Here is a 27,058-nt window from a genome sequence, read left to right on the forward strand (position 1 = left end):
GAACTGTTGCTAAGCACTGGTTGCTAGGTGTCGGAGGGGGAGGGGAGACAGGTTTGCAGTTTGTCAGTGATGGAATCTCAGAGCTCTACTTCTCCGCCTGCGTCCTGGATTTCACAATGGACATGTGGAGCTTGATATGGCCTATTTATAGCATTGGTATCATTTATAGTTATGTTATTGTGAATGGGCGGGCGTAGGCTCTGCTGTACATGCTGCCGTTAGGCCAGTTAATACGCAGCAATAGTGTGTCTTACCACAACTATACAGATGACACTCAGATCTATATCTCACTGGCAGCAGGTGAATATGGACCAGTGGATTCACTCTGCCACTGCATCCAACAGATCAGTGTGTGGATGCAAAAAAACTTTCTTCTGCTAAACTCAGACAAGACTGAAGTCATCATCTTTGGCCCACAGAAACATAGAGAAAGTGTCAGCAGTCACCTCCAGTCTCTCTCTCTAAAACCTTCAAATCAGGCTAGAAATCTAGGGGTAACAATGGACTCAGACTTGAACTTTAACAGCCACATCAAATCAATAACATCTGCAGCTTTTTACCACCTAAAAAACATTGCAAAAATCAAAGGTTTACTGTCAAAGCCAGACTTAGAGAGACTTATCCATGCATTTGTCTCCAGTAGGTTAGACGACTGTAACGGCCTGCTCACTGGCCTCTCCAAACGAGCCTTAACACAGCTGCAGTACATCCAGAACACTGCTGCTCGGGTCCTGACTAGAACCAGGAAGTACGAGCACATAAGTCCTGTGCTCAGGTCTCTGCACTGGCTTCCTGTAGCTCAAAGAATAGACTTTAAAGCAGCTCTGCGTGTGTATAAGTCTCTCCATGACCTAGGTCCAAAGTACCGGTATATCTCCGACATGTTAGTGCCATATGAAGGTGTGTGTGTATGTGGGTGAGACTATGCAGACTGTGTCTGTGTGTGGGGTTTGGGTGGATGTTTAGAAGGGCATATGGGATTATTTTTAATGACTGTAAAGCACTTTGTGTTACATTTTTGTATGAAAAGCGCTTTATTAATTTTAATAATTCAAATAATAATGAACATTTAAAAATGTAAATATGTAAAGATTATAGCCAACGTGGCATAAAACTTCATGAAGAATGTTCCAGTGTATGGTTTTAATGTTCTATTCATGGAATCATGGAATCATGAGAGTAACGTGCCTCCTCCAGAAAGTTACATACTGTACCTTTAAATAGAAATAGTAAGTGACATTTATCAATAGAATTCAATTAACTATTGTTTGTTTTCTCATACAACTATAGTCATGCTAACAACAGCTATGCATATTATATTTTAAAAGAGACTGTTAATCTTGAAGCGGTCAAGTCAATATAAAATCATTTGATGTATGATTGTGAATATTGTTATAAAAATTGCTCTCTTGTTTGCATTTTTACTAATTAGTCTGTTCAAAAAGACAAATCAGATGCACTGAGGGCAATCTGGGAATGACACATGTGAACACAGACTATGACAGAGCTGCAAAAATATTGGTGCTAAATATCGTCTAAATCATCAATGCCAGACTAATATCAGTAAGCCATCCCTATCCAAACTGTTCTAAATACGCGTCTCTAACCGCTTTGGCTGTTCCTAGCTTGTGCTGCTGCTGTCCGATTCGCTCTTGTCCAGTCGACTGAAGGAGAGAGTGGGGCGGTTGGCTGGGCGGGACACAGGCAGCCATTTGTACTGTAGGTCCTGGGTTGGGGGGTCCATACACCAGTTGTAGTGCTTTAACAGGTACATGCACGCTTCCTGTAAGAAAAACAAAAATATAATATGATACAAAAATATGTTTATGTTTTAGAAATGTTTATTCTTAAAGGACAGGGGTCATTAAACTGAATTTGATATATGTCAACTATACCATCACCTGCTAACTGTCAATGATAACAATGCTGACTCCACTGAAAATAACACTCCCTAGTAGTTTACAATAAGGAGTATCGTTTTATGTTTTTTTTTCTACCATGCTATAACATCATCTCCTGGGCCCTACTCGAATCATCCTTATGGTTAGCTGTAACATTCTGTGCAATGCTCAGCCCACAAGCCTACGTCACCCATGCTCCCACATGACAATCTCCATAAATATACAAAAGTATGATACAAAACTGTACACAACTTGTCAAGCCTGATATGATGTGTAGTAATAGTTTAATTAGCGGCATGTGTACTGATTGTGTTGTGATAGCATACTAAAGGGGTAGTGCTTAAACACAAGAGGGAGAGGCAACTTAGAGCATCAAAAAGGAAAAATGTTTATAAGGGAAACCTATAAAACATGTTAATAAGTTGTTTTCAGAAAATATAAGGTTTTCAAAACAATAAAAGGTAATATGGTGATCTAAATATGTTATGTGTTGGCAGTTAATACCCCAGAGAAGTAAAATACCCCCTCTTTAAGTCCATTGAACTACCCTAGATGTAGTAATAGAATGCAATCTTGTGTATATCGTACTGTTAACTTCAATGATAATTAGCTGTCAATGCATGCTTTATTTTTGTAATGTGTTTATTGCTAATACACATGCCTAATTCTAACAAAGTAGTATTATAATATAATATCTGTAATGAAAGACAACAAAATATTTGTACCACTGCAAACTGGCTATTCGCACATGAAACCAGGCTGGAAAAAAGCAGTATTCATGTACAAACGGTCTAAGATAAAGAAAGGGCATTATAATTTAGTGATTTCTCTTTGTAGCTGTTAGATCATAGTCCATGTGGGTTGATGTTTTTCTATATATAAAATTGACAGCACACACCTCCTACAGACAGTGCAGCCTCCATGGTACTTTGTTTGTATACCCACCCACACAGCACCGCTACAACTTTTGCATGCAAGCTGTGCACTCCAGCCCAGTTTCATAACAGAGCCATGTCCACAAGAATAAACCCGCTTCGATGCTAGACCTGTCCGCTGACACATTGGCGGGTGGGCGGATCCTAATTTTGTGGGCACAATAACAAAGCGTTGGTGTGGAAGGCACTCAGCAGAGCTAACGCCTACGCCAAAAAGCTGCACTGATACTTTGTGCTTGTGTTTACAGTGCCGAAAATAGCACAGCAAAGCAACACTTTTTAGGAGAAAACCAGAACATTCTAATGCTACAGTTACAATAAGACCTCAGGAAATTGATAGTGCATGATTTGATTTATCTTTCTGATCGGTTTTAATTCTATTTTTATAAACAAAAATAAAAATTGGGTAAATAATGAGAGTATTTTTGACTTGATGGACAATTGATAAGTTAGTCAAGTTAAGTATAAATTGTAATTCTATCAGGGATATAAGTTCATTGGTTCTAATTCCGAGTCTGAATCGATCTGCACCATTCTAACCAATGTAAAATCTAAGCCAAATAATGAGTTGGTAAGAATCAATTTAAATGTATTAAACACATTTTAAGAACAGTACTTGAAAGCAATGATGCTTGAAAAAGTGAGTATAGCAGCGTGGTACATTCCAAAAATTAATTTATAATTCCTAAAGCAACCTCCCAAAAATGTATACTAGACTAGAAATGGGCAATATATTGATTTCTCTAATACTGTGAATATTGTATACAGTTTAAAATAAAAATGTGTCAAAATAATGCAAAAAGAGCTAATCAATAAATATGAAACAAACTACCAAATCAGTATGTGATGTATGAAGTGATATTTCTGCACTTTTGTGGGTAATGTTGCATTGCTTTTCCATTTGTCTGATACTTAACAGTCATCTTAGACATGTTTTAGACACAAGCCACAAGGGATGCTCGGTTTTTAGATGACCTCACAACATTCTATAGGTCAGTAATATTACATTAACACAGATGGGGGAAGCTAAAATGAATATTGTTCAAATGAGTAATATTGTTGTAATACAGTAAGTCTTGGGTCTTGTCAATCATAAAAATTATCAGGTTCAACATTTGCATACCTTTTTTGATATTTCATAGTAAAGTACAACGTAAACAGTATGGAAAAAGGGCTCTTCTCTTGCCCCCGATCTGGGAGTATAACATTATCACAGAATATGAAATAATACTCCCTGAAAAAACACAACCAAACATACACCAATACAGTATGCTGTGGCAAGAAGAATAGACCCCATACAATCTCGACACTGACAGTTGCTGATGTCAAAGCCACTTCTCCCCATTGGCTAACACTTGTGCTCAGCCAACCAACATGGCCTACAGTCTCACACGCAGCACATCCCCAGCCTCCCTGACTTTATGAATGAGGGTTTTCTGATGGAGGGGGAGGAGCCGGATGAATGAATGGGGGGGAAGGCACTGGCAGAAGAAGAGGAGGAGGAGGAGGAAGGATAACCAGGAAGGAAGGGAAGAGAAGAAGGAGCTTGAGAGGAGGGGGGAGGATGAGTCACTGCTCCTCTGACCCAGATAGCCACACGTTACTTGCTACACCCTGGTCACGCCCCACTCCTACCACATGGCGGCATGTGCCAGCGGTCACAGAGACGTCAGCCAATCAGAACACAGCTCGTACAGACGTATGTATTATTAATTATCAAGGTGAGATAAAAGCATGGTGATCAGTTGTGTCGTCAATGCAGCTTCAATGTCGCAAGTGTATGGATGAAACTGTTCAATATTAATCCGTAATCAATATCGCAACTCATTTAGCATTTTAATTGGAAAATAAATTATTCATAGCCTTTGGTGCAGTTCTTAGCACACTGTGGACAGTGGACAGTGAATTCTACAGTTAAGATAATGCGTACTGGAGAGATTAAGAAATGTTATGTTTAGCTGAGAAAGTCCTTGACCTAGTGAGATAATAAAAGGTGCTTATTTAAAAATTTTAGTTTGTATTTTCATTGATTCATGTATTCTTTCTTGTATTGTATATTTTGTTCTGACCTTAAAATAAATAAATAAAATGTATGACAAAAAGGTCATTCTAAATCAACACAGTCACATCTTTATTCCTACAACCAGGTTCCAAACCAAAAAAATTTGTATTTATTTATTTTTCCCTCTTATTTTTTTTTTACACTTCTTTACACTTAACCCACCTTACCCCACTGTCTGAGTACACTGGTGTATGGTGTGTGAATGAGTGAGTGGAACCTTGATGTAAAGCGCTTTGAGTGCCTTGAAGGTGGAAAAGTGCTATACAAAAATGTGTATTATTAAAAGAAAATTTTATTCTGTCAACTGGAAGTGAAGTTTTGAAGTGGATACATGGATACGTTTCGAAACTCATTTAAGAGGCTTCTTCAGTTCTTCATTTTAGTATGACGTCTTCCATAAAAACAGGGAAATGTGTGGGACAGTGGTGCATACAATTTTTTAAAAAGTCTGTATATAATTAAAACTTTTAGCAATTTGCCATCTACGTCAATTGCAAAAAAAAAAATAAAAATTACTTAAGCAGCATTATGGCGTCACACTAAAATTTATACTAAGTGCAAGTTAAAAACCGCAATATTTTCAACTTTCCCAATTTGTGCCCAGTGAAGCACTCATATAATAGGTTAATGTATTCCGGCCTCTCTAGTCTGCACATAATAGAAACTGTCTATATGAAGAGTCCCCCATTGTCCTCTCGGAATCGCTGGGAACCAAAGCAATGTTCGGTGGTCATTATCTCCTCAATGGCTCTGGCTCAAGCAATAAAACTCAAGCGTCTTCTCAGGATATGGGACTCATTCACATTTAATGCTTTTTTATTTCAATAATTTGATCCAATTGGCTGGTGGAACAATAACGGGAAGTGAATAGGGACAGAGCCGATTGTTGAAGTTCACCTGTGCACTGCATGGCTGGACTAATATTTATGATGACTCAGACTCAGAGCTCGTTGTGTGTCTCGGGGTGGGACTGAATCATCCATCAGATTTCTTGTTTCGCCTGACAACAAGAAAAGTGCTACTACGTGCATTTGTTTCAATAAGATGACCATAGTTAGTTACTCTCTTGTTGGCGTATGTTAGAGCTTTTAACTTTCTTATAATGGTGTTTCCTCATCATTCACTTTGTTGTTTCAATTGTTTTTCAATTGATTCAGTTTGAGTCATCCTGCTTTGTCTTGCATTTGAGCCCGGAGTGCTCAGAAAATAGCTGTTTTCACCTACCCCCTATCTCCATGCACAGCTCTGTACTTGTCGGATTGTCAAGGGAATCAAAAATCAGATACTAATACATACCAAAATTAGTATTGAAACTAGATACTCATTTGAGCAAGTATCAATACTAAAAAAGTCACATTCACACAAAAGAAATGAACCTTTCCTAAATAGCTCTAGAATGATCTTGACCTGCATCAGAACGAGCAGAAGATCACTAGTTGTCCATGAAACTAGTTTATGCCCATGGACCACTATGGAACCTACCTGGACGATTGATGGATTGAAGGCCACATGATAATATAAAAGAAAGTACTACAATTTAATGTTGAATCACATTCTGTTTTCTAAATAAGATATTTAGTATCAAGTCTACTCTTTAGTATCAAAATCGAGTTTGGAATTTTAGTATCATAACACTACTTAGTTATAATTATAAAAAAAATAAATCAGACTGTGGGTCAAACATGTAGGGTTCCAAAAAAAAAAAAAGAAAAATGTCTCCTTTAAGTGAGTAGAAACATACTTGGAGTGCTTGATAAGTGGGCTGACTAACACAAATGTACCGTGCTCGGGTGACGATAATCTCCTGGCCTCCTTCAGATCTGTGCTGTGGGATTTGAGGAGACTCTTAAGATGTGGGAATAATAAAGAGAATGTGAACCGGAAATGACTCAACTATAGAAAAGAGGTCAAAGCTGAGGCAATCATAAGTTCATAAATTCATGTACCACGTGTTAATAATAGTCATCATTTACATTATGGATATTTTGTGTCAAAACAGAATAGGTTAGCCATTTACATTAAGTTCCCAAATTCAGTTATCAACTACATTTCTAAACAGGCATTGATTTTACTTTATTATTGGGTATTTTGCCAGTGCTTTTCAGTCAAACCAGGAGCAATGACTGAAAAGCTAGAGAGTCAAGATCAGGCTCATCACAACATCTGCTATAAATGCACTCTCCAGGGGCATTTCTAGGCCTCCAAGTTTAGGGGTCCTTAGCACCTAAGGGGTAATAAACATGCCTGTGTAGCATGCACCAAATCTACCACACCATGTACCTTTATACTCTTTCTTATCCATCTCTTTCCATTTTTTTTTTTTATATCAATCTATCTCTTTAGATCAGTTGTTCACAAACTGTGGTATAAGTGCATGAGTCATGTCCTGCTTTGTAGACTATGGCCTCCTCAGTCCTTCCTATAGGTTAAACAGTACGGATACTACTGTATTAAACTATATTCTAAACTCCTCTGTCCCTCTTCTGTCTAGTTGTTTTTCCTGTGGCTGAAATTGTTTGAATGAATATATGTGAATGAATTGGTCTTATAGTCATCTGCCAGGGGTTTTCATCATGCCTGGATTCTCACTTTTCTCTTAATCACTATGACTCACTTGGATGTTGTGTCTCATTTTCTTTGCCTTTTTATGCTGTCAATTATAGTTAGTAGGTAGTAGGTTTAATAGGCTATCTCATTAAAATATATCTAAAACATATGGTAGCATATTAGCATCACATCATTTCATTTTTCTTGTAATGTACAATAGGCCTAATTGTTTATAAATTGCCCATGTAACCTATATTTTCCAATATATTATATTCTGTTATCTGTGACAGACATACATGAATAATAGTAATTGATGATAGAACTTTTACATTCATAACAAACTGACTTACATTGCCTGTAGATCTGGCTTGGAATCCCGTTTTTATCTTTGGTCTAATCAGACTGCAGTCCGTCAGCAGTTACACTTTTGTCCCAAAAGCAAGATTTAATCATATATCAGTTTATTACTTTATTATTACATTTATTACTCTACTACTAAAAGTATGTTTTTGTGGAAAGTAGCAGATCCAAAAGTTGTTTACAAAAGTTAGTGCTTCTTCTACCTGTGCATGTGCGCAACATGATTCTGACCAAGAGAGGCAGGTCTTAGAGTTGAGATATGTAGCACTATTAGCTGGCAGTGTATTTAACCTGCTGATACCACTGCAAAACACGAGACATTTTAGCACAGATACTGAAGTATGACATGCTCTTTGACTAAGAAAACAAGTCATCTCAATAAGATAACAAAGACCTCTTCATTTTAGGGGTGGTGACTCACTCCTGACACTCTCTCTCTTCTATTTATTGTTCTATTAATATTGGAGTCAATGCAAAACCTTTTTACCCCTTATCATACAGTTCTCATACTTACTTGCATGAACATTTAAAATCCACATACCGGTAATCTACCATGTATATCTTTATTATATATTATATATTTATATATTTATTATTTTCAGACTAGGATGGTTAGGTATCTTTTACTAGTGTTAATCTCCATACACTAACCTATAGTCTGATCTATACTATTTTCAGTTTTTAAACACAGCAGGTTTTCCTTGATTTGTATTTATTTTTAAATTATTACTTTTATTTATTTATTTATTTTTTTATTTTTTGAATTGTCAGCCAAGCACAGCCAATTCCTACAAATGCACTCTCTCTCCCCCTCCAGTATTCTGTCAATTCCGCCCCATCTCCACTGCAGAACTATGGACCTCCTCTGCCTCTCCATTTTCTTATCTCCACCTCTCATAATGACAGCCAAATTCTGTATGCTCATTCCTTGACTATCTACCTGCCTAAGTGCCAATGTTTTCAATTCATCATCATCCTTCATTTGTCGTGTCTGTTTACTTTAATAGTTGATTAATGACAATTATTCCTATTAATTGTTAAAGGCTCAGTCTGCTGACTCTCCAGGGTGTGATACTGAATATAGCAGCAGTTGTGTTGTTAATGTCATGTCTATCTCCAGCAAGTTGGCAAGGACACATGTCTCTTTGGGTACAGTGTGAGGGCCTCCTGTCCCATGACTCTGCCTGTGGTGACTATGGTGAGCTGATCTGGGACTACTGAACCTGCTCTATACAGTGCTATCCAGTTAGCAACCCTCCAGTTAAATCACCATTGCTACAAGTGCTGTTCTATTTAAAGAGAAGTGGCTAGGGAATTCACTTCTGGCTATGACAATGCACTTTTAACACAATGTCATGTCAAGTACCATTATTTCATACTGTATTCTATAAAATGTCATGATATAAAATGTGTTTACAAAAAAATAAAAAAATAAAAAATAATCTAACAGGATGGGAATCAAAATACAGAATCTTTCATACAGTGGTTTTCACTTTCTGAGTTAGTAAAAATACATATATAAAGCAAAATGCATAGTTTAAACAAGGGAAATACTTTGGATTTAGGGAATATTTTGATATTTTGGCGTGTTTGTAAAAAAGCATACGTTTTGGAGTAGAGTTTAAGATATATATGTAGTATGTAGTGAAGCATGTTCATGTCGGTGCTACTGTGATAGCGGATGAGGAGTCACCTTAAGGAAAACATCCGTGAGTTTAGCTCCAATGCAGCTCCTTGGTCCATTTCCAAAAGAACAGAGGAAGTGCTCCTGGCCTGCATTCCTGCACAAACACAAAGTTTGACAATGTTACACAAAACTTAAAAAAATGTAGTTGATATCCGTTTCTTTTCCAAAACCAAAAGGTGCCTATATAAGTTTAAGGGATGCTCATTCTTTTTGGAAGGAATATTCAGAATTGATTGTTATAAACTTATCAATCTTATATCTTAAAGTCTTTTCAACTGACAACAATCACATTTTAGTTTTGATTAATGGCACCACTTTCTGAAGCTATTGTGAAACATTAGCTTCTGTTTTACTGACTTACATGTGAGTAGGCCCAGTAATTACAGATATATTAATGTGTCTGTACCCAAATTCATTTTGGCAGCTCTTGGGGTGAAAATGAGACCAGTGTCTGCTGTCTGCATGTAATTATAGAGCATTTTATTCTCCTTGAAACAGGAAGTGCACCAATAGCATGCTAGTTATTGTTAGGATTATGGTGAAGGAAACTCAATCCTCTAGCCTATTCTATCCTAAGCTGTGAAAAGTGCTTAAAAAACTAATCGCGGTGAATAATTAGGATGCTAGGACTGCATTAGGTAAGTGATGAATAAATTTAGACCACTCCAAACATGAGCTTGTTTTTCTGTAAAAATCAGGTACAGGGCCTTTAACCATAAACCAGGTCAACAAATCTGCATTCTGACAGTTAAAAAGCAAATCCCTCATAGTATTTTGACCTGTCCTTCAACTCAATTTTAAACTAGATGGAGGATTTTAGAATGTGATGTGATGTGAACGCAACCTATTTCATTTTCCTTATCCCTCCAGTACCTCTTTATGGCCTAGTCTTCTAAAATAATGTCGGGCATAAATCACTCCCTTGCAGCCGTCATAACGCTGATGCAGACCTCCTCCTGTCTCTGCTAATGCGTCCTGTCTTCCTGAAACCTGAGCTCTGATTAAAGCCAAACAGGAAGCATTAGAAGAGAGGAGAGTCCGCTGCACTGTATAAGAGCAGGAGGTATTGAATGTTCTCTCTCTACTGCATCAGTGTAATGAGGAAACATACTAACACAACCAGGCCTATTGTGGTAAGAGAGAACAGTAAGAACAGTCGTGATATGCAGGAAGTGATAATGTGGTGCGAGTAATGGCAGGTAATTACTTGTTGTCTTACTTTAATTTGGCACTATAGAGTTTAACCAAGTGAGATATTTGAAAGTGCATTGTTCATTAGCAGTACTAGTTGCAGTTGTAGTCGTAGTCTAAACAGATTTGACATTGATGCATACATAAATGGTAATGGTACATGGTCACTTTTTTATCTAGTGCTGTTCCACCTTCAGGAACCACCCTCCCATTCACATTCATCCATACACCAGTGTACACAAATACTGGGGGCGAGGTGGGTTAAGTGTCTTGCCCAAGGACACGACGACAGTATTCATCTGTGGGAGCTGGAATCGCATCGCCAACCTGTGAGTCAGCGGATCTGACCACTCGAACAATGATGTTTAACTCAAAGAATGATGTTTATGTCGCCTGATATCCAGTCAAATTTACATCTAGAATATGATAACAATAATATAATTAAAAAAGCGGTTCTATAAAGGATGCGTTCATTATTAATTGGAACAATCGTCATAAGTCAACTAACAAATACTCTTATTTGATTTAATTTCTTTTGTTTTAATTCAGCTATGCAATTTCAATACTATATTACAACAAAACACACACATGGGTGAAGAAGACCATGTCACCATCACTGTCATAACATAAGGTCACTCCTCAGCCAAAAATAATTACCCTAATACATAGATATTCTTATATGTCACACATATCAACAATGTTTTCATTAATGTTCCTCAATTCCCCTATATCTCTCAAATTCTTTTTTTTCCTGCAACACTTTTTTCAACTAAACAATAGAGCTACAGCCTTTTATGTACAAACCCCTCCACAACCAAACACCAACCACTGAAAAACTTGCATAAGTGAAGTGCAGGAAAACCTTCCACTTTCTTATGCATATTTTTAAGTCAACAAGGTATTTAAAGTTGATAATCATAGCTGTAACGTAGACTATATTGCTGGGTTTCAGATAACATCACAACATTGTATAGGCCAGTAATAATTTAATACAGAAATGAAGATTGTTCAGTGCAGTTTTTTGTTCTAATACATTGAGTTCTTGGGTCTAGTTAGTAATATAAATGGTCAAGTTCAACATTTGTCAATTCGCCTTTTGGATATTTCAAGGCAAAGCACAGGGAAGGGAAATCTGCCTCGTGCCCCCCATGTGGGAGAATGATATCATCACATTCAAGAATCTGAAAACCACCAATACAGACTCTCAAACACAAGCAAAAGACCTTATAAACTGAGACTAAACCAGAACTAGAACAGGACTAAATCAGGAGTTAGAACGCTATGTAAAATATTAGAATTTTTATTATTGTTATTACATTAAATCGTTACTAATATGCAATGCTGTTCCTCTTATATCTGCTACTATTTTGCAGTAAAATAACAACTCCAATAACAATTTTCCACTCACAATTCAGCCTGTTCTCTAGAGAAAAAGGCCCACTGCTCCCCTGAGACAAAACCCAGTCCACCTGCTCCAGCGGCTGGGAGTTCTCATCTGTATTTGGTGTTTTCCGATTCACTTATCAGCCGTCTGGAGCCTGCGTGGGTGTCCGGTCTGACAGGGAGCTACCTCTGCTACGGATACAATATTTGCTCCCAACTGGAAAAGCACACAATCCCCGCCTCACACCACAAGCAAGCGGGGAGACACAGAAATATTAGTTACATAACAAGACTGCAATCATTAATTTAAATGGGCAGGTGGCAAGCAATGCAAACTGGAAACTATTGAGGTGGAAAGGAAACAAAAGTCCCCAGATGGAAAATCACAGAAACAGGAAGGAAGCCAGGACCGGAAAATACACAACCGTATTCAAAACCCACACAGGTAGTTAGACTGGCAGGTAATTTGTTTATCCCCTGGGAAATCTATGTGATAGCAGCCATTCAAACAACAGCTAGCTAATGCGACATAGGAGATTGTAGTGTGCCTGTTCGCACAACCACTTACGCTTCCGATAGATCAATACGCGGCCCAATTAACACGGTAAATGTGCAACCCGCAGACCATTATGTGTTAGCCGGAAACCGTGCCGTGAGAGTCGACTCCGGATGTGTAGTTACAGCCAGGCAAATGGACTCACATAACCCACTGTGCACGGATGAGTGGGGTGTTTTTTTTATGTAAAACTGTTAATGATGTTGACTTTGAAGAGAATCATCTGTTGAAAATGATTGTAAAATATGGTAATATGTACTGTATTAATGTTGCTTTTATCATGTTTATGCTTTGTAAAATGACCTTGGGTGTTAGAAAGGTGCTTGTAAATGAACTGGATTATTATTGTTATTATATAAATGTGTGTTTGGGGCTGCAAGATTAATCGCAATTGAGTCAAAATCACAATTGAGTCAAAATCACAATTAGCAAATGGCAAAGGTTGCTTTTTTTTTCTGTCCACTAACAACAACATATCCTGTCTTATACTGCATAAAAAACTGCTAACCCTGTAGTTTAGATTGTACATGTTCTGAAATGCAATTCTTTTATTAATTTGTCAGTTCATATTTTTCAATTCTATTGGCGGGGTTTAAAATGTGAACAGCATCTTATTACTAAAACATAAAACTGCAAATCTAATCACAGTCGCAATGCTTGTCAGAAAAATCACAATTAGATATTTTCCTCAAATCGTTCAGCCCTATATTATACAATTGGTTCTAGTCTGTCAAAGCCAATATCTGTTCAAGCTAATTGACACGGGTTACTTTCACAAGGGTTTCACTATGCTTATTACACATGCATGAGTAAATTATTGTGTTGTTAAATTGTTAATAAAAAAAAAAAAGCTTTATTTTATATCAGTGAACTTAAAAGCTAACATTTTGGACATTTTGTTATAGAAATGCTTGTCTAAGAATACAATGGCATACACTGTGTTATAACTATACATAGGCCAAATAATAATATAATTTTCCCTTATCTAGAATGGTGTTATTGTGGTAGATAAGAGGATTATAAGGTTGTGAGAATGAGAGCTGAATTGCATTCACAAATACAGCGCTGTAGTCTCTCACCTTTGACTTTCTGAGCACGAAGTCTGCCTCACAGAAATATATTCTATGAGTCATTTCTGTAACCTCTTCCAGCAGAGCACACACGACTGCACAAATATGAAAATGGAAAAAAAAAAGATATGGAGGAGAGGGAATCCCCATTGGTAAAATGGGTGTGAGGTGGACAGTTACCATGGCAGCAAAGCCTGTCTGTCCATCTTGTCTCTTCTAATTATAACCAAAATTTAACATATAACTTTTTCAATAATTCTATGTAATAACTATACAAAACAAAACCTATCTACTGTAAAATTCAAGGTCATGGCTCTGAAGTTAGTTGTTCGTGTTCTCCCCATAGCCTATAGAACTTTAATGACGCATTATAGAGTTGGACAACAAACCGTCTGACAGAAAAATACCTTATGAGTCATATCCCCACCTCTGCAGAGGAAACACAACTAAAAAAGAGAAGGGGATCCCCATTGGCAAAAGGGGTGTGATGTGGCCAGTTACTAAGGCGTCAGCTACCCGGATGTCTGCCCATTCAAATGTATCAGTCCAGATCACATAAGACACATTATGTCCATTAACTATTTTATATGACATCGGATTACTATGACTATAATAACACAATGTTAAATACATGTAAATAATGGAGCCTTTTTATTTAAGTGTATCTTTATAGATATGCAACTAAGGATTATGTTAGTAATCACCTTGTCTATATCTTTTTCAATTAGTCAGCTAGACAAACGATTATTTGCATTGCAGATTGAGACTTTTAGAATACATTTTCAATCAAATAAATGTTGAAATATGGTGACTTATGGAGGCTTCTTTATTAATAAAATGTATCATTAATTAAAATCTGAAATTGTTGATTTAATAATGCCACTGTATTCAATATAAAGATCTTTTCCTATCTGTTTTATGGTCTGTATAGTCAAGATAATGATTACTATTATCAAAATATAACTACGATTATTTTTCATTGTCGCCTAGTCACGATTATAATTTTTAATTATTATAATTTTAATAAATAATTATAATTGTTATATTTGTAATGCGTGCTCCTGCAAAACTGTTGACTATTACTATTCAAATTTCAACAAAGTCTTTCTACTGATAATACTTCAACAAATCCTTAATAAAATTATTACTATAAATGCATTGTTTTAGCAGATTTTCATTTATTAGATCAAAATCCAAATAAATATAAATATTAGAATAATATGAAACAGTATTATAGATAATGACTTTCTAAAAATAACTATCGGCTCCCATGTGTCTATAGCCTGTTGGGTTTTTCCTAATTGCAGTTAACAGGGCTATTTCCTGTTTGAGGAATCACCTTCTCCTCTGTGTCACACTCGGAGGATAGCATCTTGAATGAGTCATTTCTGTGTCCCTTCACGCACCGCGGGGCATCATGGCTTCTCCCTCCTCCCTGCCCCGCCCTGCACACACTCACTGATAAAGAGGGAATCCCCATTGGTAAAGACCGGGTCACGTGACTGGTTGCTATGACAACGGAAACCTGCATGCATTCACTTTTCACTCCTCCTTGTGAACGATTGCACTGCTCCCTGAATGAATGACTATGAATGAGTAAAAATATATGAATGGAACTGAGATAATAACACTGAAAGAAAATGTTTTGTTGTGTAGTTGGTAGACTATCAGAAAGATGACAGAATTTATTCATAATACATTCCATTGCAATTATTTGATAAGAGGCTGTAGTCAAAATAACAGAGGGAGATTTGTACATTGAGGCATTGTTAATCTATCTGCATTGGTTTCCGTGGCAACAGTGTAGGCGTGTGTATGAAACATAACCGTGGGTGTGATTTCTCAATATAGAATCACAATGAAAGCTGCAGTCTAGACAAACATGATATGTCTGAATGTGTGCAACGCATATTCCATTGCACAAATCAGCAAATCAATGCTTCACATTCACAGACATTTCTTCCACACTAGTAATATAGTTATTGTACTCATTGTATACTTATTTTCCAGTAGTTCTTTGGTGTCTTTTTTGGCTTATTGTCCATATATCTCCTGGGTGAGATTTTTTTGTTATTTATTTAAAAGAGAAAATAAATGCCTCTCTACATTCTGACTGAGTGGCAGAACTACGGGCAGAATGGACAAAATGTGTTTTTTTTGCTTTTTATGGGCTTATTTTTGTCCATGGCACTATTTGTTTTCACCCCACAATAATTATTTCCTCAACACATAAATTCAGAAACAGGTTTTAAGGAGAGAATGGTTGAGTTCAACTGTGTGCGATCCAAAGTCTGTATCAGTGATAAATATGGGTGTGTCTGCAGTGTCGCTGTTGTTTAACTGTTTAACTGGACTTTCTTGTTTTCCATGTCAAGTGCAAACTAAGTATTTAGCAGAGTTGCAGATTTTTATATTTGTTATTCAGCTGTAGCAGGCTCTTTAACATTTTAAATGTGTTTTGACCTTTCAAGAAATTATGATTACTCACCACTGACTCTCATATACCTTTGCCACTTACTAATAAAGTTCCAAAGGTTGTGATCTCATATGCATAACCTCTATAGGTGAATAGTAAAGAATGGCAAAATGACTGTTAAAATTCGTTAATGCCATCTCTCTTGAAATATTTCATAAAAAATTGAGAATGAAACGGCCAGATATATAGGTATACTATGGATCCTAAGATAACACTTTATAATAAGTACCCTTTTGAAAGCCTTAATAAAGCAGAGTCATAATGAAGAAATAGTTTAGTAAGAATTGATTCGGGGGTGGTAACTACTTAGTTAATACTCTTAAGTAGTTACTAAGCCTGAATCATTCTTCATAAGCAGCTTTACCAATTTGTTCTTAGGATGTAGTTATTTTAGTGGTACCGTATTATACATTTATGTGCTTTGATTATGTACACTTCTCCCATAATGTGACTACTTCTTTTCACCCTGGATTGTAGCCATGTTCCCTGAATTTTGGTTCAAATTGCAGGTACCTGAGTGAAGTTGGTAAGTATTTAACAGTGCTGGAGAGTGGTGGTATAATGCGAGCAGCTTGTTACCGTGGCGATTACTAGCTCCTTTGTGCCTGTCTCTGACTCATCTCCCCTCAGACACTCCTGGGACAGCAGTCACCTTTTATGGTCTGTCCACTGACATTTGGAAAACAGCAGCAGGTATAGCTAGTTATAAATAGTTATAAATTATCTTTAAATATAATTGGATTCAGTTAATGAATTTTTCATTTTAATGTTTTGATGTTTGAAAATTATATCTTTATAAACTTGAACTGTTTTGTGCTGTAGGCACAAACATGCCCTACCTTGCCTTACATGCACAGAGAGATTTTATGAAATCCAGCATTTTATTTTCTTATATTCTAAAAATATATCACATGCTCATGTGCAAATGATAAGAAATACATTGTGCTAGGAAATTTTAACTTGATATTGTAAAACTTGTATTTAAAATAGGAATATGGTGTCAAGAGAGCAGTCGGTTTGGTACAGTTAAAAATTCTTAAAATTTACATTGTAGAATTATGATCTAGGGACAGAATTATGGCAAAACCATTATTTGGCTCATAATTGAAATCACGATTGTTTCAAACTATATAAGGTATTAAAGAAGTTATCAAACAATGCATCAGTAATGTCTTGTTAAAAGCCTATAAAGATTAAAAAAGTGGCTTTGCTCCAGGAGGCGCTGAGGGAGTGCACATAATTGTATTTTCAGTTACAGTTTTTGTAACTGAAAAAAGTAATAATTGAAACTTTAAATTATATTATTTGCACAGCCCTATCTCTGGGTTCAACTTTTCATCATTTTACAGTAAAATTTTTGGCAAATATAATAAGTGACACCTAATGGAACTGTTTCTTTTGATTAAACCAAATGTAACACCAGTCCCAAAATGGCACTTCAAATCGAAATAACAAAAATCTATCTTACCCGTCCATAAAACATTCTCTTACAAGGTCTAATCACTAAAATGGCTACCTTACACGTCCATTGTTCCCTGTGCTGGCTCTCTGGCTGCTGTGTAGTGGGAGTTGCCAGGATAAATGTTATGTCTGGACCACAACTCTTACAGTTTCTCACCTCTCTCTCCATCTCTCTGGCAAAAAGCTGTCGGGCTGTTGGAACACCTCTGGGTCCCGGTGCACCGCGTGGCTGATGTAGATGGCACCGTAGTCTTTGGGTACGTGGAAGCCAGCAATGGTACAGTCCTGTGTGAGAAGATAGAAAGAAATGATCAGATTATGAAAGAAGTGGGTGGTTCTAGATTATTTTTAAGCATGTAAAATGTATAACTTTTTTCCCCATTTAAAAGATATAATATTTTGTTTTAAATTGTTAATCTCTATGGTTACGGTGCTGATCACTCAATTACAGAGCATCCGGATTACTAGCATTTATATTAGTGCTGCACAACTGTGAAAAAAGGCAATTGGGATTAGATTTGGAATATATAACTAAAAATATGCTTCAGTTCAGAGTGCACATGGTAAATTCCAAGAGCATTAACATTTGAGAAAAGACTGAAATATGAACTAATAAGCTAAAACAATGAGAAGATTGAGAATGAGTGATATGAGAATTACACCAACTCAAACTGTGATCTCGATTTGATTGTGATGTATTGTGCAGGCCTATTTAACATCATCATCACCCACCTTGATGATAATGTATTGAATTGCTGGAACAAGTTAATTGATTAATCACAATTGATCAATTATTGACATGATTGTAATTAGCAATCATACAACTGTTTTCTGGACTATACACGAACTTCAAATCATGCAATGTGTTGAGAGAAGAGGTTAGATGATGCAGACAGAGCCATAAATACACCAAAATAACACAGGAAATGTGTAAAATGATGTTTTTGATGAAAGGCCTATTTTGTCTGTAAGTGTACTCAATCAAGATGTCCTCAAGCAGCATCGCTTCAATTTTATCTGGGTCTAATTTGGTAAAAATGTCATCTTTGTGGGCCTTTTGTGATCTAACAACTAAATTACAGCCCTTATGTTTTTACTTTATTTGTAATGATCTATGTACCTACAATAAAACATTAGTAATAGGTAGTAGTTTTACTTTTGTTGTATCATCTTGTGTGTATAGAGGGGGACTGTTTCTAAGGATGCATCCACATTTGCAAACACCACATCTAAATTGGGACAAAACTGGGACTAAACCCAAAACTAAAACCATACTAGACTAGGACTAACCCAGGACTAAACCAAGTCTACATAAGTGTGCTCAAAGTTGGACCAAGCCAGGACAAGAGTGAATACACCCTTAATGCACACCAGTGTGGCTCACTTTCTTGGCATAGAGATGTCACCTGGAATTCCCCCCATACATTTTTTTTTAACAATTTTTTTTAGATATGTTTAAATAATGTAACACTCAATCAATTGTTTAGAATTAGTCGATTCATTAATTTTGTGCATCCCTATTCTCACGCCTTCATCCTCTATCTTTATAAGTTCAGTAGGCCCAAGGTTGCCTGGGATCCAGAATACACACTTCTTCAATACTTTACAAGGAAAAAAGAAAGGGAAAAAATCACATAAGACTAAAACACATTTCAGTCACATTGCAGAATCAATGAGAAAAACATTAAACCCAATTACTCTGAGGTGAGATAAATGTAATTTTATTTCAAAATTGTGGGTCACCAATGTGCTCCTTTGTTTCACATGTGTCACTGAAAAAAAGACATGTGATTGCACAAACATGTTTGGCTCTGGCTTGAGACACAACAGAGGCTGTGGGGACCAGATTGATATCAATCTGTATAAAAAATACAGAGAGATATCATTTTTTGATTTGCTAGGCCAAGTCTAATGAGTTAGTGCACGTGTTACCACCTGCCTCTTCTGCCATTAAGTTGACCAAACTCAACTTAACAAAACCGACTTTACAAAGAAAGAAAAAAAACACCATAATTGTAGTTGACAGAAAATTCATAATCTGTTTTTCACAAAGGCCTATATGAAAGCAGGCACCTTGGGCAAAAAGAGCACTTAGCCTATTGTAGCCCTGTTTATCCACTCTTTGGGTCCATCCATTAGACGCAGGCAGCTCTAATGCACTGCCAGAGTACATGATTGCTGTTTCGCTTTCTTCTACACTCTCTCATTTCTCGCTCTCGGACCCTCTCTGCTAGAGTGGAAAATCTTTTCACAAATCTCTTGGTCGAAAGATGTCTGTGGCCTTGCAGAGTTCATTCTGGCCAAACACAGTGAAAACGAATGCATATCTTAGTTCTACCTGACAGAGCTTCACTTTTCCACCTGATAGTGAATACTAATCATCTACCACTGCCTGTGCAAAAACATCCCCCCATCTGCTGAAAAGAAGATGTCATTCTTCCAAACTGAGCCTTTATAATGCATATTATGGAATCTATTTCTGCATTAAAAATTATAATTTTTTTTTACTATTGGATTGGAATCATTTTATCGATTTACATCACTTTCTGATGGGAATTAATGGCCAATATAAATTCAAATTTTGTGGAGAATGTTCAGAAATATGGTTTTAACTTTCTTAAATTTTCATGCAATCATACCAATTTAAATTGTGAATGTCACCAAGAACACAACATAAACATACATAATATATAATTTATTTGCTACAGTAGCAGCAGATTCTTCCAATTACAATTATTTTCAGTCACTTAGAATGCCAGTACTTCAGTGTCTTACTCTTACTTTTTTCTTTTTTTCCCCATTTTTTTCCTACTCACTTGTCGGTACAACTGTGCCAAAGTCAGCCAGTAGTGAACTCACAAAGGTCATCGGTACAAAGTGTACTGGTGCATTTCCTGGAAGTGACAAATGACTTTCCACTCGGCTTAACGGGCGTCACTACTGCACCCCCCCCCCCCACAACCCCTACCCCCTCTAGCCCCCCTCACCATCCAAACCACTCCGATCACCACCGCCTGTGACCATGCTGCCTTCCGGGGGCCAGGGCCAATCCATCAGCGGAGCGGATCAATGGCCCTGATTGGCTCTTACATAAGTCCATCCGATGAGGTCACATGGATCAAAGATAACTGAACAAGAGCTAAAAGCCAACAAATCAACTGAGAAAAAGTAGAGAATATACCTGCTGATTTTCTAGATCACAAAGTCTTATTATGTTTAACTGTTAACTATAATTTAGTATACTATTATTCTAATTCTTTCCTATATTCCAAAACATGCACAATAGGTCAAATCCTCCATCTTAAAATCTGGAGATGGGTTCCTGGCTCCTGACAGGTTGCTCTAGCAACATTAAAGGAAGGGTGAAATGAAGAGGACAAATTTCCCTACAGTAAAATGTACTTTAACTCACTTTAACCTAGAGCCTTTAACCTTAAATTCACAAACAAAAATGAAAGTATTTCAAATTAGACAAGTACAAGGAAATGTCAACAATATGTTATGTAAGATGTGTGGAAATTAGTAGAACAAACATGTTGCAAACCCAAATGTCACAAGCCAAAAACTACATACAAAATACTTCAACATTTTAAATTAAACTACAAAAAGTATTTGTATGGTTTAATTTCTGTCCACCTGTGCTGGAAGTACAGATACAAGCATCACCAATACATCCATGCAGATAAAAACACAGATAATCAAAAGTAAATGCAGCTCTCTATTACCACCTGGTGGACAAATGTGAAAAAGCAAAATACTACATAAACTGCTTAGATACAATACATTAAGAAAGTTAACTATTGTTTTTCTCCTGCCGTTTTTAAATTGTGTGCTGCAACGTGATTTCAACCATTGCGGGACAAATAAAGGTTCTCTTGTCTGATTTTAAAATGTTAAAACTTTATCTTCCATTGGCTTTATTTTAAGATTACTGCTATTTCTTATGCAAATATTAAGTTGTACTAAGTTGTAAATTTTAAAGAATCATGTTACTACACAGTACAGGACATGACATGCAAAACACCTATTTCTGAGATTTTAGGTATTTTGGTGTGTTATACCAGAAAAAATCAAATCTTGTAATTTAAAGGAGGGAAAAACTATCGTGAAAACTTACCTCACTTGCTATCCTTCGTCCACCAATGAAGGGAGGCCATAGTCTCTGGACCTCCAGTAAAACTAAATGCAAGTAATCAGGGTCCTGCAATGCTTTTCTACGGGTTTCTGCCTGTAAGCAACAAAAGCTCATGGCTTAATAATAACTACACAATAACTAAGAAACATATGCAATACTTAAACTGTGTTTTGCTATCACCTGCTCATTGCCACTGAGTGCCAGTGTGAAGGAGGTGAGTAGAGATGCCAGAGCTTTGGGAATCAGAGCAGAAATAAACAGCAGAAGATGCTGAGAGGCAGAGCTGGAGTCAGGCAATGGCAGGGTACCCAGTGTGCCAACAAAACTACACAGGAGAGGAAAGTTCTATTCAAATGTGAACAAATTTCTTTTTGTAATTGTGGTTAATACATTTTACAATGAATCGTAATAGTATGTGTCACAACATTGCAATATTTCACGACACATAACTTAAATGTATGTATGAAAAATTATGGTAAAAGAAATTATACACCTTAATCAGTTTTAGAGCTAGGACACACTGGAGGATAAGTGTGTTATTGGAAATCTGAGCATCTCTGCTTAGAATGCTCTGTAACCCAGCCAAAGAAAAGCATAAATAGATTTTTTTTCAAAATGGAAACATAATATAGTGACTAGACAGTGTGAATGGGAGTCAATCACAGATCTCAAATCATGTATATTCGCAACGAAAATTAACATCTTAAAATTTGTGTATAGTTTATGAGTGTGTATTTTTGCTTGGACAGTTTACCCATTTTTGTCATTTTGTAATTTGTCTTTAATGATAGCCATGAGCTTTTCTCTGGCTTCAAGAGCCACGGAGAAGCCAGATGACCACATGGAGACCTTCACATTGATGGGAGCTGAGATTAGACCTGTAGTGGTAGACAGCGGTGACACAAGAGTTACAGCAAGAACAAATGAGGAAGTGTATGCAACTCTATTCTAAAAGCAGACTTTTGTTAGTCACTCCAAAACCGTGCTTTCTTTTATCACTCATTTGTCATACACTTTTGTACAATGATTCCTACCATGCCAGTGCTGTGTGCAGAGCTGAGAGATTTCGTGAAAAAGTTCAGGGTGTTCGTCTAGATGAATATTCAGAAAGAGTCCCAACACCAGCTGTGTCCCCAAAGACTTAAAGACTGAATAGGCACACTTTGGATGATCACTGCAAAGTTGGCACAAACACACAAATTATCATCATGTGTCAAAGATATTATTATAGTCATATTATATACATATAAAGGCTTTGTACCCATTTTAGGACCACAATTTGTGAACATTTTGGAGGAATATGGTTTAGTCTGAACTGCTAACTACTCTCACTTAGCCCTTCTTTCACTCAAGGCCTTCAAGTTAATGGTCAGAACCAAGTCTGTGTTTCTTGTTAAAGAATCAACACTGTAACTTTCTAGAGGTGAGATGTCATATGCATTATTTTATGGAAATAGAAATTTAAATCAATACTTCAGAACATTCTCCAGGGAGATAGATATGTTGTACATCATAAGAAGGAATATTATAGCCAATATTTCCATTGGGGACAAGCAGGTAGATGCCCTCCCTCAGGCCAAATATTTTTTGTCATGATGGAGCTTTAAGACGGATGTTCTACAAACTAGGACTAAACTAGCCAAAAGACATGGTTCGTAAACCACTGATGTATTGTTTTGTACCTTAGTGACAGATCCTTTAGCTGGTGCTCACATACCCTAAAAAGAGTGTGAAAAAGATTTGATCATACAATAATAGAATTTTACAAGTATTTAAAAACAAAACAACAAACCTTGACTTAAATAAATTGTTTAAGTCAAGGCATGGCTTAGCACAGTAGAATCTAGTCTAATAATATCGTATCATTATTATTACCTGGTTATATAGGCCTTCATGGATTCTAAACTACTACCTGTAAAGAGACTGGAAAATGACAGACGAAGGAGACTTGCCTCTTCACCTGAAATAGTAATATATAAAAAGTACCATTAGTTATGAACCTTAGTTGTATTTCAAGTAAATTCCAAATTAATATTACAAAAATCAAATTGTGTACCATTGGTGGTGACAATTGTGTCTCCATACATGTTTGTCATCAGATCAGTGGGGTCCTTTTGAAAAATATTGGACTTTTCTGGTACAAACAGAACAATTATTTTACATTTAAGACATGAAAGATTAAATTGTATTAAATGTATTACTACATCCTTGCCCTACAGCCCATGAATGCACCAACAGTTCTTTTACAGTTGACACACTACAATAGACTAGTGAGATTCTACAGTTTAAAACACAGTCACAAGTTTCTCTCATGACTGTTCAGACTAATCCTGGGCTGCCTTTTTACTATAGGCTGCAGCAAGGGTCTCCAATCTGTAGCTCCGGAGTTGCCAGTAGTTCCAAGTAGCTTGCCAAGGGATTTCTGAACTATACGTATTGTGCTGAATAACTCAAATTTTATGAATTAACATTGTAAAAGTATCATTTTGATGTCAAACTTTGTGCACTCATAAATGGATAATGGTTTATGTTTTATAGGCATCTAACTGTCCCCATCTAACCCCATATTATGCATACTCAATTTCTTATGACCAATAAAATGAGTAGCTCTCCAGCATTTTTGTTTTATAAAAGTAGCTCCCGGGAGGAAAATGGAGGGGGAGGTTGATAACCCCTGGCCTACAGCATGGGGAAAAACATCAGACCATGCCCTTGGACATCATTTTGCAAAGAGAGTGTGCCATATTTATACATACAGTGACATTAAGTTGAATATGTAGTTTTATTTTTGTCAGAAAAAACATAACACACCCATGTTATCCATTCAAAATATAAAAAATGAAGAAAAAACAGTCTATTTCCAACTATCAAAATCCAAAGAATACATTTAGGACTTAAAAATATTGGATTATTATTAAAAGTAAAGGAAGTTATTTACTAGGTTTTTAGTATTAAACAAAGCATTGCCTCACCTGTGATAAACTCCTCCCCTTTTCCTCTGCTCTGTCTCACCTGTCCTGTTTCACCCTCTTATAACTGCTTTCACCTTCTTTCTATCCTACTGCATTGCCCTATAGTTGCATTTTTTTTTTTTTTAGACCAGCTGTTTGAACATCATTACTTAAGTACTATTAACCAAATCCAAGACAATAAAAACACAGGTGCACGTTTATGTAGAAGTTAGTACCACAAAGCAGCTCTCTTGCGCCGCGCACGGAGCACACGAACACAGTGGCTCGGTTGAGGACGCGGCTCTGGAACACTCTGCCCCCGCGGTGCTTGTCCATCCTTTGCCGGTAAAAACTCACTGGGTCCCGGTAAAACTCCAGGGACTTATCGCCGAGCACCGTGAAGCCCGCACTTCCTGGTAGTTTCGACATTCAGGTAGTCTAATTGGTAAACTTTTCTACTCATGCGCAAAATAGTTAATCTAAATGAAACCACGCACATTAGGAAAATAGTAGCAGGTTTGTAAAAGTTCTCGCGTGTTTTTGTGCGTCTCGGTGGGTCAGATTACTGCTGTCTCACCGCTGCTATGGGTTACGCGCTCGTGAGGTCACTGAGGTACTGCGAGGCGTTCAAGGACTGTGGGAGAAACCAAAGATATCGTTAATTTTACAACAACAATGCGGATTTATAGATTTGCCTATAGTAAAAAAAAAAAGGAAAAAGGGGATGGATACGGTTAATTTTTGTTCTTTTTAGGTAGTTACCAAAGTGAAAGTCAGGATAATGTTATTGCATCGTATATACCAGGGCCGGTCCTAGCTTTGAGGGGGGTCCTAAACTGAATTTGTTCCTGGGACCCCTGACAGTGGATGTGTCCTTGCTCAGCTGTTGGTGATTTCACATTTGACAACATTATGACTATGCTCTCATCATCGCCGCCATTTGTATTTGTACTGATTGTCACAACTAGTATAGCCACAAGAGCAGTAGACACACATACGATTTTTGAGATTCTAGCAATTTTTTCCTGGTTTCTGGTGGATTTTAATGTGTTCCAGTTGGCTACGGTGGGCTTATATTTACATTACAAAATGCAGAGGTGGGTAGGGCAAAAGTCAAAAGTTGTACTCACATAATAGTGCACTTCAAAATAATATTGGCTACTCACCTCACATAGAAGTACAAATTATTTCTTCAACCCAAACCCAAAGTTTGGTGTCATAATACTATTACAATAAATTTTTTTAAAGGGTTACTCAAGTAAATGTAGCCTAGTAGAGTAACTGAGTACTATCCACCTCTGAAACATAATTAACTGTGGTCACTATATTATGATCATAGTCACCAGTTGAGTAAGGCAATGTGAATTTGCATATATAATTAGCAGAGTGTTAATGAGCCTGTACAATCCGCTTTCACGAGTTACGACTCATTTACAGGGCGTTCAGTGTCCAGCAAATGTGACAGTGGTTTATCAACGTTACTAATGTGAAAACAGGAGCAACCAGCGGGGATGTAATAGGTTATTTGGCATCCTCTCACCGTCTTTCCCAAAAAAAATCATCTTCTTGTGTTCTTGATGCATTGCACAAGACTTTAAGTTCATTAACTTTCAATCTGACTTGTAAAACAGCCATTCAAATGTCCAACTGAGGGATTACACCATAGATCAATGGATTACACAGACATTCAAATTTACCTCAGCTGCCTCAGCACACCTCAGGAGCAGGGCTCCTTACACCAGTGTAAACACATAGCTGCCCACACCTATGCCCAGCTCAAAAACAAATGTAGACATTAGCATATATTTTGCTACTATACATAAAAAACAAATGTTATCATTTGAGTGGGACATTTAAGTAGCTGTAAACACACAAGCCCTGCTTCCAATAAAACTTTACATATTATATTATTATTGGGGCCCTAAGCACTTGCTTAGTGCACTTATAGACTGGGCCGGCCCTGTCATAGACTGTACTATTATCTATTATTGCATGCAAATTAGCACAATATGTGTATCCATGAGTTTAACAGTTTGTATCCTGTGTGGGTTTTTTAGGTAAATGAAGGCTTTTCACTTATTTTCTAAAATCTAAAAATATGATTGACCTAAGATATAAAATTGTACCAGCATACAAACCTGTTGGACACTGCCATCTATTGGTGCAAGCTAAGTCAAAACACAAACACTTTTATACCATAGAATGGATAAAATTAAATCCAAGAACACACATTAAATCCACATTAAAATGCTGAATTTTGAGAGGGAAAAAGTGGGGCATAGATCTGTTTATTATAAATAGATAAATGTATTATATTGATGAAATGAACAGATAGTCCTTCCT

General features: G+C 36.8%; 1 protein-coding gene across 1 annotated transcript; it reads right to left on the reverse strand.

The window, feature by feature from the left end:
* Positions 1–1,598: 1,598 nt before the first annotated feature.
* Positions 1,599–25,232, reverse strand: LOC117379516 (cytochrome P450 26B1-like). The gene is made up of 11 exons (XM_033976239.2): positions 24,952–25,232; positions 23,821–23,898; positions 23,640–23,724; positions 23,447–23,482; positions 22,799–22,938; positions 22,519–22,642; positions 21,945–22,089; positions 21,747–21,857; positions 17,787–17,914; positions 9,499–9,586; positions 1,599–1,783 (listed from the first exon to the last, which is right to left on the reverse strand). The coding sequence occupies exons 1-11, from the start codon at positions 25,142–25,144 to the stop codon at positions 1,622–1,624; spliced, it is 1,290 nt and encodes a 429-aa protein (XP_033832130.1). The 5' UTR covers positions 25,145–25,232; the 3' UTR covers positions 1,599–1,621.
* Positions 25,233–27,058: the final 1,826 nt, after the last annotated feature.

The sequence above is a fragment of the Periophthalmus magnuspinnatus genome, chromosome 12, assembly GCF_009829125.3.
Source record: "Periophthalmus magnuspinnatus isolate fPerMag1 chromosome 12, fPerMag1.2.pri, whole genome shotgun sequence".
NCBI classification, from domain to species: Eukaryota; Metazoa; Chordata; class Actinopteri; order Gobiiformes; family Gobiidae; genus Periophthalmus; species Periophthalmus magnuspinnatus.